This window comes from Anolis sagrei, chromosome 3, assembly GCF_037176765.1.
Source record: "Anolis sagrei isolate rAnoSag1 chromosome 3, rAnoSag1.mat, whole genome shotgun sequence".
Taxonomy (NCBI): Eukaryota; Metazoa; Chordata; class Lepidosauria; order Squamata; family Dactyloidae; genus Anolis; species Anolis sagrei.
In genome coordinates this window covers 214,531,097-214,549,500 of record NC_090023.1, presented here as the reverse complement: position 1 = coordinate 214,549,500, position 18,404 = coordinate 214,531,097, and the positions used below count along the sequence as shown (strand labels likewise).

At 39.7% G+C, this 18,404-nt stretch overlaps 1 protein-coding gene across 1 annotated transcript in view; it reads left to right on the top strand.

Annotated features, from left to right (window-relative positions):
- The first annotated feature begins 280 nt into the window (after window positions 1–280).
- The window catches only part of WBP1L (WW domain binding protein 1 like), a 61,249-nt gene continuing 43,125 nt past the window's right edge, over window positions 281–18,404 (top strand). Inside the window, exon 1 of the mRNA XM_060768303.2 lies at window positions 281–394. Within this exon, the coding sequence (XP_060624286.2) occupies window positions 308–394 (87 nt within the window). The 5' untranslated portion in view covers window positions 281–307. The remainder of the gene's footprint in view (window positions 395–18,404) is intronic.

Here is an 18,404-nt window from a genome sequence, read left to right as displayed (position 1 = left end):
GTCTCTTTAAGAGCCTTAAATGACATCAACGCAATGCCTCTCCCTCACTCCTCGCACATTTCTGCCACACTCAAGAGGGCCGTCTCCTAGAGCCTTCCTCCAGAAGGCAGGAAGCGGCCCCAAATCCTCCAATCCTGACGCCCCGGTTTGAAGAGCAGGGGCGAGATCCAATGAGGGCGCGGAAGTCCCCTTTGCCGGCCAATGGCAAGCACGGGGAAGGTGGGCCAAGCCAAGCGGGGTGCTCCTGTTCCCGGGCCGGAGTAGCAGTGGCCGGGCGAGGCGAGCTGGGGAGCGGGGGGTGGGGGGGATGGAGCGGAGGCTGCTCCAAGCCATGGCGCTGCTCCTCTTCCAGGCCTTGCCCGAGGGGCTGCCGGCCAGCGTGGAGCCCGCGAAGGTAGGCAAAGGAGGCCGGGGCTGACACAGGAAGACCAGCAAGGCCTCGAGTTGGGATTCAGGTCCAGGGGTTGGGGCTCAGTTGTGAGGCTTTGCTCCACAAGGCCTTGAATGGGATGAGGGGGCTCTGCTTGGTGTTGTTGTTGTGGCCAATCATATATATTCTCCTGGCCTGATGCATTTAGTCAAGCCTTTCATTTTCATGAAAGATGGAAAGGAGATTCCATCTGAACATTAGGAAGAACTTCCTGACTGTGAGAGCCGTTCAGCAGTGGAACTCTCTGCCCCGAAGTGTGGTGGAGGCTCCTTCTTTGGGGGCTTTTAAACAGAGGCTAGATGGCCATCTGTCAGGGGTGCTTTGAATGCAATATCCCTGCTTCTTGACAGAGGGTTGGACTGGATGGCCCATGAGGTCTCTTTCAACTCTATAATGCTGGGAGATCACCCTGCCCACTTCATTATGGGGCCATCGTGTTATGGTCCCCATGGAAGCCAAGGTTCTTCCCAATTGGGAAAAAGGCACAATTGACTATTATGGTATGTATTTATATGCTGCTTTTTAACTCCTAAAAAAGACTCAGAGTGGTAAACAATACCAAAATAATGTAATGCACCACTTAGCGGTAGTTCTCAACCTGATGTTTTGGCCTTCAACTCCCAGAAGTCCTAACAGCTGGTAAACTGGCTGGGAGTTCTGGGAGTTGTAGGCCAAAACATCTGGGGATCCACTGACTTAAAGTCTAAAGCAGCGGTCTTCAAACTAAGGCCCGGGGGCCCGATACGGCCCTCCAAGGTAATTTACACGGCCCTCGCTCAGGGTCAACCTAAGTCTGAAACGACTTGAAAGCACACAATAATAATAACAACAACAATAGTCCTATCTCATAAGCCAAAAGCAGGCCCACACTTCCCACTGAAATACTAATAAGTTTATATTTCTTTAAATTGTTCTCCATTTTAATTATTGTATATTTCGAAGTGTGTTTTGCACTACAAATAAGATGCGTGCAGTGTGCATAGGAATTCATTCGGCCCTCCAACAGTTTGAGGGACTGTGACCTGGCCTTCTGCTTAAAAAGTTTGAGGACCCCTGGTCTAAACCGTATAGACCAGGTACAGGGAGACTTTGGTCCTCCAGGTGTTTTGGACTTCAACTCCCACAATTCCTAACAGCCAATAGGCTGTTAGGAATTGTGGGAGTTGAAGTCCAAAACACCTGGAGGGCCAAAGTCTGCCTGTGCCTGGTATAGACTACTGGACTGTTTGCCTTCCTCAGGAGGCAGGTGAAAGGCTGTTTTGAGTGAAGTCCGTTTGACAGATAAAGGCTTCCATGTAAATCAGTAATTCCCAACCTTTTTTTGACCAGGGACCACTTTGACCAGGGAGCGCTCTCCCAACATTGGTACCAAAAGGGTTACGAATCAGTTTTTGGTCAACTTCAGATTTGGTTTGGTTATTTGGGGTGCTGATTCAGCAAATTGCATTGGATAGGCCACATCAGCTCTAGTTTCCGATACAGAACATATGCCATCCAGTAGTCGCCCTCTGCTCATCCACAGAAAACCATATTTAATAATCTAGAGCTGATGCGGTCCATCCAATGCAATTTTCTGAATCAGCACCCTGAAATAACCCCAGGAACAGGCCTAAAAAACAAATACACCAAGACGCCCCCGTTTCCAGGCACCACATGGAACGGCTCCGCTCAGGTGGACGGAGGAGTAGAAGAAGCACCAGTCAGGAGGATTGTTGTCGTGCCTTTTGTGAGTAGTCAGCCTCTCCCCTCCCAACATCCCCGTTGTCTCAGCACTATAAGAGGGTTTCGCGAGACCAGTCGCTCTCATTGCAGTGGTGTTGTAACGGTGAGGCTGCGGACCATATTTTACTTCTTGTGACCACCGGTGGTCCATGGACCACAGGTTGGGAACCACTCGTGTAAATTATGGGAGGTCGTAAAGCCATCAAAGAAGAAGAAGCATCCAGAGTCAAAGGGTTTTCTCTTTCCTTGACTTGATATATCAGCTTTCCAAACATTTCATATAGGTGACACACTTTTTAGACAATTCATCATTTCATGACACGGTAATTCAGTTTTACTAGCAAACCAGAGGTTAAACTAACTCCTTATGAGAGATACAGAAATATACATAAATTGTAATAGAAAAATGTATGGGGACACAACATATCTCATGAAAACTTTTTAATTTTTTTAAATGCATGATTTATTGCTTATTTATGAAATACTCAGGTTTTTCATTATGTTTGTGCGACACACTTATGTGCAACATCTGACACACTAACATGTGACACACATTTTGGAAAGCTCTGTCCTATATATTGATCCATCAAAATAATAGGAAAAATTGAAATTCATATTATCATACCCTTCACTCCCCAGTGTGGGGCGGTTCTGCCCTTTGGTATGTGATTTAATTGTTCTGATGAAAATCCTGATTGGGTTTATTATTGTGTTGTTGAAGGTTTATTATTGTGTTGTTGATGGCCCGAATCACTGGGTTGCTGTGAGTTTTCAGGGCTGTATGACCATGTTCCAGAGACCTCACAACCTTTGAGGATGCCTGCCATAGATGTGGGTGAAACGTGAGGAGAAAATGTTTCTGGAACATGGCCATACAGCCCTGAAAATTCACAGCAACCCAGGGCTTATTACTGTTGCATGCTTGCAACAGTCTTGTAGAATAAATGCATTTGATCACTTTAACAGTTATGCTTCAGTGATACGGAATCATGGGAATTGTAGTTTTACAAGATGGTAGCCTCCTCTGCCAAAGAGTGCCTCTCCAAACCACAACTCCCATGGTTCCATAGCATTGAGTCTTGGTAGCTAAAGTGGTTTGAATTACAAAAATAATTACAATAATCCCACAATATAAGATGTACCAACTTTTGGTGATCCTAAAATGAACCTGCCCTGGGGTATTCTTGGCAAGATTTGCTCAGAGAGGGGTTCTATTTACCTCCCTTTGAGGTTGAGAGAGTGAGAGTTGACCAAAGTCACCCAATAGTTTTCCATCACTGAGCAAAGAGTCGAACCCTAGTCCCTAATCATTCCAATACTAATCACTACATTATGCTGACTCTCCCCCACCAACTGTACACTTACCCTTTATTTCCTCTCCACTTCTTCACTTTCACTTTATATCTTTTAAATGCATAAGTGTGTAGTCACATATTCAGCTTTTCACATAGCAATTTCCATGTGGGATGAAGTATCAGTACACACAACATTTTTATAACTTCAGTTATAAAGCACACACAGATATTACGAGGTTAAAAATCATACTTAGTTGTTTCTATGATGCCTGATAGCAATAGTTCAAGCCTTGTCCAGATGCTGCTGCTGTGAATTTTAAAAGATGTGAGCATGTGCCTTAAAGTCACCTGTTGACCTATGACAGATCCATAAGGCAAGGAATACTCTAGTGGTTTTGGCAGTTCCTGCTCAGAGAGAAAGCCTACAGTCCCTGGTATTCAAGTACTGTCCAGGCCATTCATAATGAAAACTTTCTACTGAAAAGCTGCTCGAATTACAAAGAATGACAAAATATGAACCGCTTCTAAGTCCAGAAAAGTTTTGTCTGTGGTAACAAAAAATATCACACAAAAGCATTATCTTACTGAGGCCGTGAAGCTTCCATAGCGACAAGTTCATCAGGTGTATGAAGTGGCGTGTAAGCCAAATGGGACGGTCTCTTTGTGAATGAATGGATATGGCTTTGATGTTGCAAATGGAAACCTACAGACAGCACTGGGAGAACACTGTGTTCTCGGAAGGCATTTTATCTCTGACCTTAAGGTCACTGTGCTTAAATTAAAAATGCTACATGGAAGCTTCAGAATGAGTGTCAACCTTGTTCATGGTTGTAATCTCATTCTCTGTAACAGCAATGGCACACAATTGTTTAATATTTGTGCCATTGTGTTCTACTAAATGCAACCTGCACATTGTATCCTTACTTTAAGAATGTGTTTCTTGATGAATTCAGCTCCCTTGCCATTTTCCTTCATGGGCAAAAAACTTTTTTTTACTAATATAACTGAGCAACGTTGGATTCCTATAGAAAAGTATGAGGCCTCAAACTTAATTGTAACCATATTTATGGAGAACAGTTGGCTCTTCACTTTTGCAGGTTTGACTTCTGTGGATATTATTATTCATGGATATGATTAAAATATTTTTTCTAGGAATCTCCAGGTCCTCCAGTGGGATCCTTTGGAAACTGTTTGCAATTCCTAGTGAGAATATGTCTTTAGGAATCTTTCAATGTGATTCTGTGGCCAGCATCCAGTGAAGGTTGACTATAGAGCCTTTAATTTAAGCTGCTTATGATTGTTGGTTATATGATATGTCCTGTCTTTTTGCTTTTGCTTAGGTATATGTTATGATTTTAATTTTGTTGTAAGCTACCCCAAGTCCTTTTGGAGAGGGGGCGGGATATAAATAAAGTTTATTATTATTATCTAGGAATTCCTAGAAATATGTTCGTTCAGCTAAAAAGATATCAGCTTTTTTCTTTCAATTTTTATCCAGTGCCCTCTGCAGGTGTGTAGGGATGACTGTCTAAAATTATTGAGTGCTGGAATTATTTACAATATGCAGTCTGATTCCACTTTAACTGGCATGGCTCCATCCATTAGAATCCTGGGATTTGCAATTGGGGAAAGGCACTTAGAGTACTTAACTCAGAGGTGTCAATCTTGTGGCCCTTCAGTTCCCAGAAACCCTAGGCAGCTTATCCAATGGTATGGAAGTTTGGGAGTGAAGTCCAAAAGTCCCGAAAAGCCACGAGTTTGACAACTCTGGGTTACCAAGAATGGTAATGGAACTACCAATCCCAAAAGTCCATTGAATGGAACCATGACAATTTAAAGTAGAATCATAGTACTATACAGACAGTCCCTGGGTTACAAACATTCAATTTACAAATGACTTAAAATTAAGAATAGAGGCGAGACAACAAGAAATCTACTCCTAGGAAGGGACATTCACTCTGGAAAAGAATTATCCAAATATCATGGGGTCAGAAAGTGAGGTGAAATCTTCTGAACAGGGGCACAGACAGCAAAACAAACACCACAGGGATGTTAACCCTTCCCTGTGCTATCTAAAGCCCCCCCCCCCTAGATATGAAAATTAATATAAATGCTGTCATTTTTGAAGATTTACAATCTAGAGCTGTACGCATGAAGTTGGTAATTATGATACGAAAACACTTAACTTAGGCTAAAGAGGGATGTGTCAAGGGCAGAGGGGTTTTTGTGATGGAATCAAATGCCAGTTATGCATGTCTGAACAATTGTGTTGGGGGCTAGTGAGCCATCCCTCCCAATTCCCCATGTGGTAATTTCCCCACAGCAAGCCATAATGGCAACAGGAAGCAGTGTTGCTTTGGGTGATTGGTGGGGACTTCAGGGTTACAAAATGAAGTTCATGCAACCTGTAGGTCTCAACCCTGGTATTGTAGATCCATTTACAACTTTTAGCAATGTGAAATGGAACTAGAATATTCCCAAAGGAAAAAAAATCACATAAACGGTAGAGAAAGTTCACGTAAGAGCATGGCCTGGTTTTGTCCCATTGATACGAACTTTGAAGTCAAGACCGAGCTTTAAGTTAGGATAAATGTGTAGGATGTTTAGCTGTGGAAAGTTGGAAATCGGGGCAAGTTTTCTAAACAATAGGATATCAGAAAGGTTGCCAGTGAGATAGGTGGGAGAGACAGAGAAGCAAGATGCCATTTTTTTTTAAAAGGAGCTCTGGAAAAGTATAGGAAGAAAGGAGAGTTTGTATGCTGTTATTGGGTGTGAAAGAGGTCTGGCAAATGACTTGGCAGTTAAGTTCTATATGCTGAAATGAAATAAGTGGTTACATTTTTGGCTGTAAGTCTCTCATGGAACATGCTGCTTGGAGTGTTCTTTATGCAAACTGTGAAATAACGTAATCTGTTGCAGGATTTATACTTTGTAATTTTGCTTTGCCATTGTGTTTGAAAACACAGTTGATTGTTTAATGTAAATCTGCATGCTGATTGAATTAAACAGTATGGCCACAATTTTACATTATAATGAGTTATGTATGTGTAACTAAGAGCACATCTACACTGACAATTCAGTGTCCTGAAGGAAATGGTTTTGCCATGCAGAAATAGTGGAACCAGTTTAAATACAGCCATTTGCTGGGGTTAGGGGCACAGAACCTCCGTGAAAGTGGAAAAACCATGTACAGTCAGTCTGTGGGTTACAAACATCTGACTTATAAAGGACTCATAGTTAAGAATGGGGGTGAGATGACAGGAAGTGAGAGAAATTTACCCCAGAAAGGGAAATTCACTCCTGAAAAGAGTTATCAGGGGAAAAGGTATCTCCACTGAAGCTTTCTCGCAATTTGTTGTTTCCACAACAAACTAAATTTTTCAATATCCAATTATCCCAGTAACAAAAAGTCAGATGAAATCTTCTGAACAGGGGCACAGACAGCAAAACAGAGAAGGGTAATCTGTCTGTAAGAGTGAGTACTGAACATGGAATGAAAGAATGTGAATGAAGGTTTGTGGTAGTGATTCGCTCCTGATACGTTAAATAAATAAATAAAATGTTCTCAGAAAACATTATAACGTTCTTCTTTGTATAAGAAAATATGAATGAGATGAGTGGAAATCACATTACAGAAGAATACTACAATTGCATTATCATAGAAAACTGGAATACAAAATAATAAAACAGAAATTTGTGAAAAATATAGAAAATCATACATTAAAATTTAATATATTTAAAAGTAATATATAATTTTGCAATTCAACAGTTAAAACCAATACTAAAATACAGTAAAATTACAAAATGTTGAGACTATAACATGCATAGACACTGCAAATGAACCAATATTAGCAAATGCCTGCCAAAAATGAAAATCATTGCCACATTGTCCTAATGTTCACTGTGTCCATACAGCATGCTTTGGAGTATTCTTCTAAAACTAGCTCCAATTTTGAGAACCTATTACTAAGAAATCAATCTATTTAGCAATGTCAACCTTTTACGTAAAGCTGTAAACCAGCCTAGTTAATCCTGTCTTCTTCTGAATACCACTCTGTGTTTTTGGTCATGTCCAATCTTGCAAGACAAAGTAGGGTCAAAAAAGGTCAGTCTTGAAATGCCAGGATCCAGCAGGTGGCATTCGTACTTTGGACTGAATTCTGTCTGGTCCTAGACAGGATCATTTGTCGAGATCTGTCCCGACCACCTATTTATAGATGACTATTTCTTCAAAGTAATGGGAACACCCCCTCCCCCCAAATTTATTTACTCGCTTCAGGTTTGCTATTTCTGGGCTCGAGATGCTAACAGATCAGAACAAGTAATATCAACATTGGCCAAATAACAAGACAGAAAGTCAGAACAGTAGAGTAAAACAAATGTTAACATCTTTCTTTCCCTAAAGTAAAGCAAAATATGTCATGGTTTAGAGCAGGGGTGCAAAACATGTACTCTTTGAGGCCTTTTGAGATTACAACTCTTAGCATTCCTCACAATTAGCTGGGGCTCCTAGGAATAGCAATTCATCAGCCTCTGTAGAGCCACACAGTTTCCATTCCAAGTCATAGTACTAGTTGATTTTAGAATTTTATAGGAAAACAGTTATATAACTGTGAACAACAGAGATATCAATGATTTTAATGAATTAATTGAGTTTGAGACCATGAGAAAGAGTGGGCGATGAAACAAAAGGAACGATTCATGGGAATTTATCAGTAAAAATAATACTGTAAATTTGTAAAAGTTTCATCCCTACCATTTCTGGAGTAAAGTTGTTGAAATTGACTCTTAAGAAGAGACCTATACATGTGAAAGATTTATATAAAGGCTTCTCATTTAACTCAAATATTGAGCTGAGAAATCAGTTGCACAATTTGCCAGTACAATAGCTGGAGGTCTTTCAGATTTCTTATTTTATTTTTCATTCAGAAGTGAAGGCAGCTGCACAAAGACCTAGCCTGCTTTGAATCAATACTTTCAAAGTGTTGTGGCTATATCAGAAGATGGATTTAGCTTAAATATATTAATTGAAGCTACCTTTGGTAGCTGCTCTGGAATGAGCTTAGTTTGGGAAAGGGAACTGGTGTGCTCATAGAGGAAGTTCTGTGGAATAATGTCATAGTTTCCATCCTTTGGTCCTCCAGGTATATTGGACTTCAGCTCCCAGTCCAATGTACCTCCAGGTGTATTGGACTTCAGCTCCCAGAATTTCTGACAATTGGCTAAGCTAACTGGAGCCTTTGGAAATTGAATACCCAAACACTTGGAGATATAAGAAAGATATAGGGTCTTGCTTTTAGCTATTAGTTTTTGCTCTAATGTCCACTAATTCTGGTTGTTGACTTTCAAGGAAATCTCAAAAAATACCATGTTCCTACAAGACCTTAGGTGAGCATATGTTCAAGGAGATCTAGTCACTCTTACAAATAATGGTCTGACATGTTTCTTGTGTGTTGCAACTACACTACAGTAGAGTTTTGCTTATCCAACCTTCATTCATCCAACATTCTGTATTACCCAACGCAGTCTGCCTCCTGCCTGGATTCATAGCTGTTACAATACATTGCGATGTTTTGGTGCTAAATTCATAAATACAGTAATTACTACATAATGTTACTGCTTTTTCTGTCAATTTGTTGTAAAACATGATGTTTTGGTTCTTAATTTGTAAAATTATAATGTAATTTGATGTTTAATGGCTTTTCCTTAATCCCTCATTATCCAACATTTTCACTTATCCAATGTTCTGCTGGCCTATTTATGTTGGCTAAGCGAGACTCTACTGTATTGATATTAAAAATTGGAGGGAAGAGGGCCGACAACATGGCGATTAGTACTTATAGAGAATTTAACTGCACAAGTCAAAAAATAAAAAGTGACCAGATAAATGGCTTATTTAATGAAACCTGATGGCCTTTTATTACATATCCAAATAATAATAATATAAATTTACTATCCCTGTGTAACTCACAGTAACCTTCTGTTAGCCTAATCTACTTTATACAGTATTACCAATCTTTCTTGTGATATTTCTGCCTTGTTCTTCGTGTTCATTTATTTTATATTTCTGCTGTTACTTGTTCTGTCAACAGAATGCAGTCATAAAGGATTGATACAATAAAGATTAAAAACCTACTCTTTAAAATCTTTTTCGTTTTCTCCTACATATCTTACATTCATCTTGCTAGTAATATGAGTAGCAGGCAGTGTTTTCATGTTGTGACGAACTTCAGTTTGGTTTGTTCAAGATGTGTGGTGTGTTAGACTGGGATCTGAAGCAAGGTCCAGGTGTTCAAAGGGCAGACCCCACTGTCCCTGTGCTTTGTCTTGCTTAAACAACAGCCTAGCTTTAAATGAACTGGAGGTCATTTGGAGTCACAGAGAAATGTGAAAACTATGCTTCTTTCTGGGTAATTCTAGACTTAGGAAAACTAACATAGGAAAATTGTGTTGGGTTACTTTATCTTGACTTTCTTTTCCTTGTCACACAGGTTTGGGCAGGCAGGTAGTGTTTGTGTTGATCAAGTGTTCAAGGTTGCATTCTTTGAGCGAACAGAATCGCACAGCTCTGTATTTAGTGGGCTGTAATGAAAAGATGATATAAGATGAGCAAATGTATTGTCTAAGGCAGTGTTGCCTAAACTCTGATCTTCCAAGTGTTTTAGACTTCAACTCTCAGACTACTTGATCATTGACTAAGAGAGCTGAGGTGGCTCGGGGCTGACGTCCAAAATATTTGGAAGTTTAGAGTTTGAGTATCATTGGTCTAAGGAACTTTGATTTCAGAGATATTTAGGGGTCAGAAGGGGAGACAGTGGAATATGACCAACCTATTGCTATTTTAGCATATAATTTTAGAAAGTGGTTTTTAAGCCTCTGGAAGCAATCTTTACACACAGATTCACTATTTATGGTTTTACTTACCCACAGTACAAAAATATTCCCCCCCTGGAAGTGTTTGTGGGTCTTTGTAGGCCCTCCAATATGATTCTGTGGTATACTTCAGGCCCAAATAAATAAAAAAATACAAGGTTTGCTATTATCCATAGTTTCAGATATCCTTTTGCCTTGGAATGCATCCCTCATAGAGATGGGAGTAATACTATATTTGCTTTTGATAAAAATAATAGAAAATTATGGGTTGATTCCAAAGCTCTAGGGCAGTGGTTCTCAACCTGTGGGTCTTCAGGTGTTTTGGCCTACAACTCCCAGAAATCCAAGTCAGTTTACCAGCTGTTAGGATTTCTGGGAGATGAAGGCCAAAACATCTGGGGACCCACAGGTTGAGAACCACTGCTCTAGGGCATTGCTGTTCTGCTTAAAGAAGGACTCTTTGACACCATTTATCTGAATGTTGTGTGAGAAAGGTGAAATGCAGTCTAAGTATGACATCTTGCTTATGCGTGAGAAGAAGCTTGGGATAGAAGGCACCTTGCTGGAGTTTTTAAATATTTGCAGAACATTCCTAGTGGCTATTTTGCATATACTTACTGGTTCTCAGTGTTATATTCAGTTTTGGACAGCGCAACTGGAACAGATTTTTTTTTTTAAAAAGAAAAGGATAGTGTGAGACAAAACAGTAATTTCTGAGAGAAGGCTAAAAGGATTAGAAATATCTAATTCCTACTAGCATCAAATAAATATTCTGATTTAGTGTGATAAAATTCTGCAGCTTATTTTAATTTGCATTTCAACAAAAAGCAATCAGTGTTCCATTTTTTGTAGTTATGCAAATTCTAATCATATAAATTTAGATGACTGCCAGTGCTTTCCCTAGAGAGTGTTGGCATCTAGTCTGGCTGCTGAAAATTCTTCATCAGGGATTCCTGTCCCTTTTAGAAAATCCAAGTGCTTAGTGTCCTTTGGCAGGGAGCCATAGCAATTTAAACATCTTTAAAACTAAATTTATTTTGTATGATGTCCTGCCCAAGTACACTTTTTTTTTTTTTACAAAGGCTGAATTTTATCTGCTGAGAGAACTTTTACATATCTGGAATGCTCCCCAGGGACACAGCACTGTACTGTAAACAAAAATAAACATCCCACTGTGCTTCAAAAGTTTAGTTTGTTTAGTCAAACGTTGGACAGCATGGAATATGTCTTCCTCACAGTAGTAGTTGAATGTAGAATTGAAATATCTGCTTCCCTGCAGTTCGTGTTTATAACCTGATCTTGAAAAGTAGTCAAAAGGCTAAATTTGATTAACTTAATTATCCTTTTCTCTCTTTTAATGAAGCAGATTCCACAATTAGAAGTTAATTTAGGCTACATGGACTTTAAATCCAAGTTACTTCTTTAGCTCTTTATGTTGGATTGTTAGTCTCAACAAAGAACTTTGATTTGTGTATTAGATACTGTGTAATATGAAATATGAATATTTTCATTGTGGAGGATAGGAGTGTATTGTCATTTGAGGACACTGCAGTTAGAAAAAAACTAAACATAAACCAAGTAGCAGAAATCCCAAATTCCAGACTGTTTTATAGTTTTAACAACAAACTAAGTCCTGTTGCTGTTTTGATCATTTAAAATCTCAACTCTTGCAACTTTTTATTGTATATGCTCATATATGATTTTTTTTTAATGGTCAAAAATTGACTGAGAAAATCTGGTTTAATTTATACATAGGTTAATGTAGTACCTCTGTCCACTGCAGTGCCACTTTTAACCTTCCTTGAAAATATGACAGTGGATATTTCTGGCTTCCTGGCCATGGTGGAGAGGACAATATGAGTGACCATTTCTTCTAGGCTTTTTAAGTGCAGACTATGTTCTCAGACTCCCAAGAGTTAAATCCAGGTTAGAAGACCCTGAATGGTTCCTACTGTTCCTTTTCTGGAGGCTCTGTTGCAGCTTCCTAGCTGCAGTGGAAAGAATTCAGAGGAGGTAGATGCGTCTACTTTCATTAGTCTTTGGTCTGGTGTCACCAGTATTGTTCCTCCTTTCACCCAATGGACTCATTCTTGGAGCATGGTGGGCTGAATAGTTCCTCCTCCCTTTGATGAGTGAATGAGAAGGTGGAACATTTTGAATTCATCCATCCAGATTAGAATCACATGATCAATTTAATGCTAAGGGAAAGGGGATTATCCACCCAAGAGTCATCTGAGTCTCCTTCCATTGGTGTCTGGCCTGTTGCTGTTTTTCCTGTTCATGAATCTGGTAGACTTGTTCCTGGAGTGGACCTGGAGTATGGAGGGCCACATAGTTTCCCTTTCTACTGGTGAATCAGGTAGAAGATGATTTAATTTGAATTTGTCCCTCTGGGTTACAATCACATGCATCGAGGGATGACTTTTCCTTTCACTAAACTCCACTTTGGCTAGAGAAGAATCCTGTTCTTTTTCCAGCTCAGGTTTACTTAAGATAACACTCTTGCAACCCAATACTAAACAGATAACAACCCTCCTTTGCTATTCTCTCAAAGTTAATGCTCCTACAATTCTTCTAAATAGAAACAGGATGTGAAGGAAAAGGGGACTTGATGAGGCAAACAAGACTTTATGAAAGGAGCTTCTATGTCAGCTGGGGTAAACCTGTATTTACTTCAATCTAACAAACTCTTCCTCAGGTGCTTCATGATCAGCTCCTCCTTCCCAGCTCCCAAATATCAGAATCTTCCCAATCTGTTCTTAATTCTTTCTATCTGCCCCCTTCCTGATCACATCCTTATATCTACCTGTTCTCCTTCTTTCTCTGACAATTAAATACCAAACCAATTCATTTAAATAGCCAAACCGATTAAACTATCAAAAATCTAATCTCTTCTTGTGTACTGAAGTATGGCGGGTCTGATTTTTTTTCTAGAATCACGAATCTCCATGTTGAAACAGCAAATGGCCACCGATTTAATAATAATAATAATTAGAATCATAGTAGCAGGAAAAGCACAATCAAACAGATGGGCATCCAGCCTCTGTTTAAAAACTTCCAAGGAAAGAGCTTTCACCACACCCCAAGGCAGAGAGTTCCAGTGCTCAATATCTCTTACAGTCAGGAAGTTCTTCCTAATGTTCAGGTGGAATTTCTCTGGACACCTTCCAGCTTGTTAATATCTCTTTTAAACTGTGGTGCTCAGAATTGGACACAGTATTCCAGATGAGGTCTAACCAAAGCCGAATAGAGAGGCACCATGACTTCCCTCAAACTAGACACTACCCCCTTTGATGCAGCCCAAAATCCCTTTGGCTTTTTTAGCTGCTGCATCACACTGTTGTCTACTCCAAGATCTTTTTCACATGAACTGTTGTTGAGCCAGGCATCCCCCATTCTGTATCTTTGCATTTCATTTTTTTTCTGCCTAAGTGTAGTATCTTACATTTCTCCTTGTTGAAATTCATTTTGTTCCCTCCCAATTTGGTGTCATATGTAAACTTGATAAGCATGCCCTCTAAACCTTCATCCAAATCATTAATAAAGATGACGAACAGCCCAGGACTGAACCATGTGGCACTCCACTAGTCACTTCTTTCCAGGATGAAGAGGAACCATTGGTGAGTTTGGTTGCTTAACCAATTACAGATTCATCAAATTTGCTAAGTACTTCCTTAATTTTTTTTAAAAAATCTGGACCTGGTTCCTTTGAAGAAAAAGGCAGATGGAGCTGCAGTATATGTTTCTCACTATTTTCTAGTTATGTGGAGAATCTGTCATGAAATTGTAAACATGGACATGGAGTTCTCTTCTACCAGTCTCAAATAACATCAACTCCTCATGGAAAATTCTGCTGTACTCGGTCTTGCTACTCATGCCACCTTCCTGGCAGAACTGATGTTGTGAAATGAAGTAGGGGGTAAATCTAAATTCTAAAGGTAACAAGTTGATTTCACATCTTGAAGGTATTACTTGTTAGCTGTGGATTAGATGAACCAATTGAAGCTGTTTCTCGCTATAATCTGGCAGAACAGCTGGAGAGTCATCCACACAGAGATGAGAGACATATTAGTTATATGCTGTTTCTACTTTACCCAGTGTAAAAAAATTGGGTGGGAGTGGGGCACCTGTTTATGAGATGAACTTTCGTTCATGAAATGAAATCTGTTCAGTAAATGATGACCTAATCTCACCCAAAATTGAGTGTAAGTCTGTTGCTGTAAAGCAAACATGTGGACTGCAGATCTAGCACAAATCTTGTACCTCTTGATACTACTACTTGTCCTTCAACTTCCACATAAAGAAACTCTGTATAATAATTCCACTAGCCATCTCATTCCCTCTGTAATGCATCATTAATAACAAAAAGTTGCAATGAAGGAAAAACTTTGATAGTACCAACAACTGGTGTAGCTGTGTGCAGTGTTGCATGGTCTCTTATAATTTTGTATAGTGGATCCCTTCCCATCTATGCGGGCCTTTTGTCATCAAAGCTAATGACATCTGTGCTACACTTTGCGCTACCCTACTAGTCAACGTCCTCCTCTGGAAGATTCAAAGTCATGCTTCCTATAGTTTTTTTAAGCAGTGATAGTTATATTACGCAATGACAGCCCACAATATCAGAGAATGGAGGAAAGCTCTTATCTTACTTAGGGTGAAAATTTAGCAAGGTGCAAGTAAATGAATGTCCTCGTGCTTTCGAGGTTTGTGATGTATAGTCCTATACAAGTTGTGGATAGAGCCTCGCAGCCTTAACTCTGGCCCTAAATCAGACAGGTTTTTCCCCTTTATGGTCACCTCTTGTGTTTATTTGTATGTGTCTTCAAGTTACCTATCAACATGTGGGCCAAGGAATACTTGCCAGTTCCCTCCTCTAAAATATAACTTACCGTATCTGGTATTGGAGTCATATTCAAACATATGTCCATGTTTTGAATGAGTTGGCAGAGTTTATCTCCAGGCCAATTTCCATTATTCCAGCTGTCATGTTTTGTTTTCAGTCAACCCTTAAAGAATGAATTAATCTTTAAGACATAAAAGAAATACCTTACCTATATTGTAAAGTTACAACAATAACTCACCCTGAAGACGCAGGTTTGCAGCTTGGGTGTGATCCTGGATTCATCGCTGAGCCTGGAACCCCAGGTTTCGGCGGTGACCAGGGGAGCATTTGCACAACTAAAACTTGTGCGCCAGCTGCGCCTGTACCTTGGGAAGTCTGACTTGGCCACGGTAGTCCACACTCTGGTTACATCCCGCATAGATTACTGCAACGCGCTCTACGTGGGGTTGCCTTTGAAGACGGCCCGGAAGCTTAAAATGGTCCAGTGTGCGGCAGCCAGGTTGCTAACAGGAGCGGCGCTCAGGGAGCACACAACTCCTCTGCTGCATCAGCTCCACTGGCTGTCAGTTTGCTACCGGGCTCAATTCAAAGTGCTGGCTTTAGCCTATAAAGCCCTAAACGGTTCCGGCCCAGCCTACCTATCCGAACGCATCTCTTCTTACGAACCCTCCAGGAAGTTAAGATCATCTGAGGAGGCCCTTCTCTCGATCCCGTCTGCTTCGCAAGCATGCTTGGCGGGGACGAGGGACAGGGCCTTCTCTGTGGTGGCCCCTCGGCTGTGGAACTCCCTGCCTAGGGATATTAGATCAGCCCCGTCCCTCCTGACTTTTCGGAAGAAAGTAAAAACCTGGCTCTTCGAGCAAGCATTCGGAACGCCAGAATAGATAGTCAAGCTTGAGATAGAGAATGACCCAGGAACGGCCAAGACGATGAAACGGATGAGGATTGGAATGAGAGGATATAGCTCTTTTTAAATTGTTATTGTCTTTTTTGTCTAAATGCACTTAATTGTTTTTGCTGTTGTATTGTATTGATGGCATCGAATTGTGCTGATATGTAGACTGCCCTGAGTCGCCTGCTGGCTGATATGGGCGGGATATAAGTGATGTAAATAAATAAATAATTAATAAACAATAAACAAAACATATAGTGAACAGGAACATAGCATTTCATTTTGCTTCATACAGAGAGCCTCCCAGGAATTTTGGACTGATCTTTGAGGAAATCCAAAGATCTTTCACAGAAGATATTTTGTTGGTAGATCTCTGATGAAGGCAGTTGTAGTCTTCCAGATCTGGCTTTTGTAATGATAGGAAAGATACATCTATGCATGGCCCTGACCTTCAAAAGAACATTTTGCTAGTGGTAATAATGATGGCATTTTATACATTTATCTAAAGGCTTAATCACCCAGCAGAGGATCAAAGGGAGTTAGTGTTCTCTCTGAGGACAGTTGGCTGATAAAACTAGTGATCTGGAATGCATCAGTACTGTTGGATACAAAATGCTGGAAACCTCCACTCATTTTTATCATGCAAGTTTCCTTGCAGCGGGGTTGTTCTCCCTCTCCTGCAAGATCAAAGGAATTTTGCTGAAATTTCTTTTGTAACACTTGGCCTTCTATTTACTAAAATGTGTGTATTTACCTCGAAATGTATCTGATCGGGAATAATGTTTATTCTGTTGCATTCTATTTTTATATATATACACAAAATTTTATTTACATACATTAATAGCTTACAGTATAAACAGAACACGAAACAATAAACATTTTACAAACACATAACCCCACCACCAAGACCTGAATAAGTATGATTTCCTTTGCTGGAAATTTATGAATCAACCAGTAAACAAATGTCATATCCAAAATTCCTGACCAACAAAGTTGTATTGATTTCCTTTTTCACTCTCTAAAACATATTTAATAAAAACCTACCAGTATGAATCAAAATCTGATCTGTTAGTTTCGCCCCCGAACGCCTTCATTTCCATTGATAGTTTATCATTTAAGACTACGTTCCATACTTCCCCATACCATGCTTCCAGCGTGAGATTGGTTACTATCTTCCAATTCCTTGCAATTCTAAGTCTCATCATTGTAAGTAAAATAATCACCAGTTCTTTCTTTTCCATTTCTAAATTCAACTTTGTGGCGTCCATTAGTAATGCTAACATAGTATCCGGAGTGATGCTTAGTCCTATAATGTTACCTATTTTCATAATTAGGTTGTTCCAAAAACTTTTCAATTGGGGGCTTTCCCACCATAAATGAAAATATTCCCTTTATACGTGCCACATCTCCAGCAGATGTTACTTTACTTTCTATCCATCTGGTGTAGTTTAACCGATACCATCACCATATGACTTTGTGCACTTTTTCTTTTAATCTTATTGACAGATTCTTAAACTGCTGTCCACTTTAGAACCCTTTTCCAATTGAGATCCGTTAGAGGCCCTAGGTCTCCTTCCCATACCTTTTCTAACAGCTTCAGCCCAATTTCTTCGCCTATTAATCCATTGTATATTTTCCGAGTTAATCCTTTCCCACATATTTCTTCCTTTTTAAGTTCACTTAGCCATTGTTCATATTTATTCAACTCTCTACATCTAGGATTTTTACCTAACCAATTTTTTCCAATTATATAGCTGTTGCCTTTCAAACCAATTTAGGACACCTTGTTGTTCTAACTTGTTAAGCTTGCCCATCAAATTTTGTATCCATTCCTTCAAAGAAAGAGCAGTTTCTACCTCCAATTTTTAAAAGTTTAATTCTTAGGTCTTCTGGGAAATTTTCCAAGAAAACTATTGGGGTTAGGGGAGAAATTCCTGGAAATATATTGTTTTTTAACTTAATCCATGTCCCTATAACATCTTTAGCCAGGTTATGTTTTACACCCCTTAATTACTTTGCCTGTTTTTGACATGAAAAACATTTCCCTATAATCTCTTTGCTAACCTTTATCTCTCAGTTCTCACCAGATTAATTTAGGGTCCTAGAGTAGCCTAAACACTGTCTGATGGTAGGTTTTTAGTTCTGTTGCATTCTATTCAGTTGCTTGGTTTGGGCAGTTTCATCCTCTGATATACAGTATAGACTGCAACACCTAGTATTCACTAGTGGCCTACCATCCAAATACTAACCAGGCATGATACTCCTTAGCTTTCAAGATCAGACAGGATATCTTACCATTAGGCTATTTTAGTAGGCTACCCCATCCATACCTAGGAGATCTTTTTC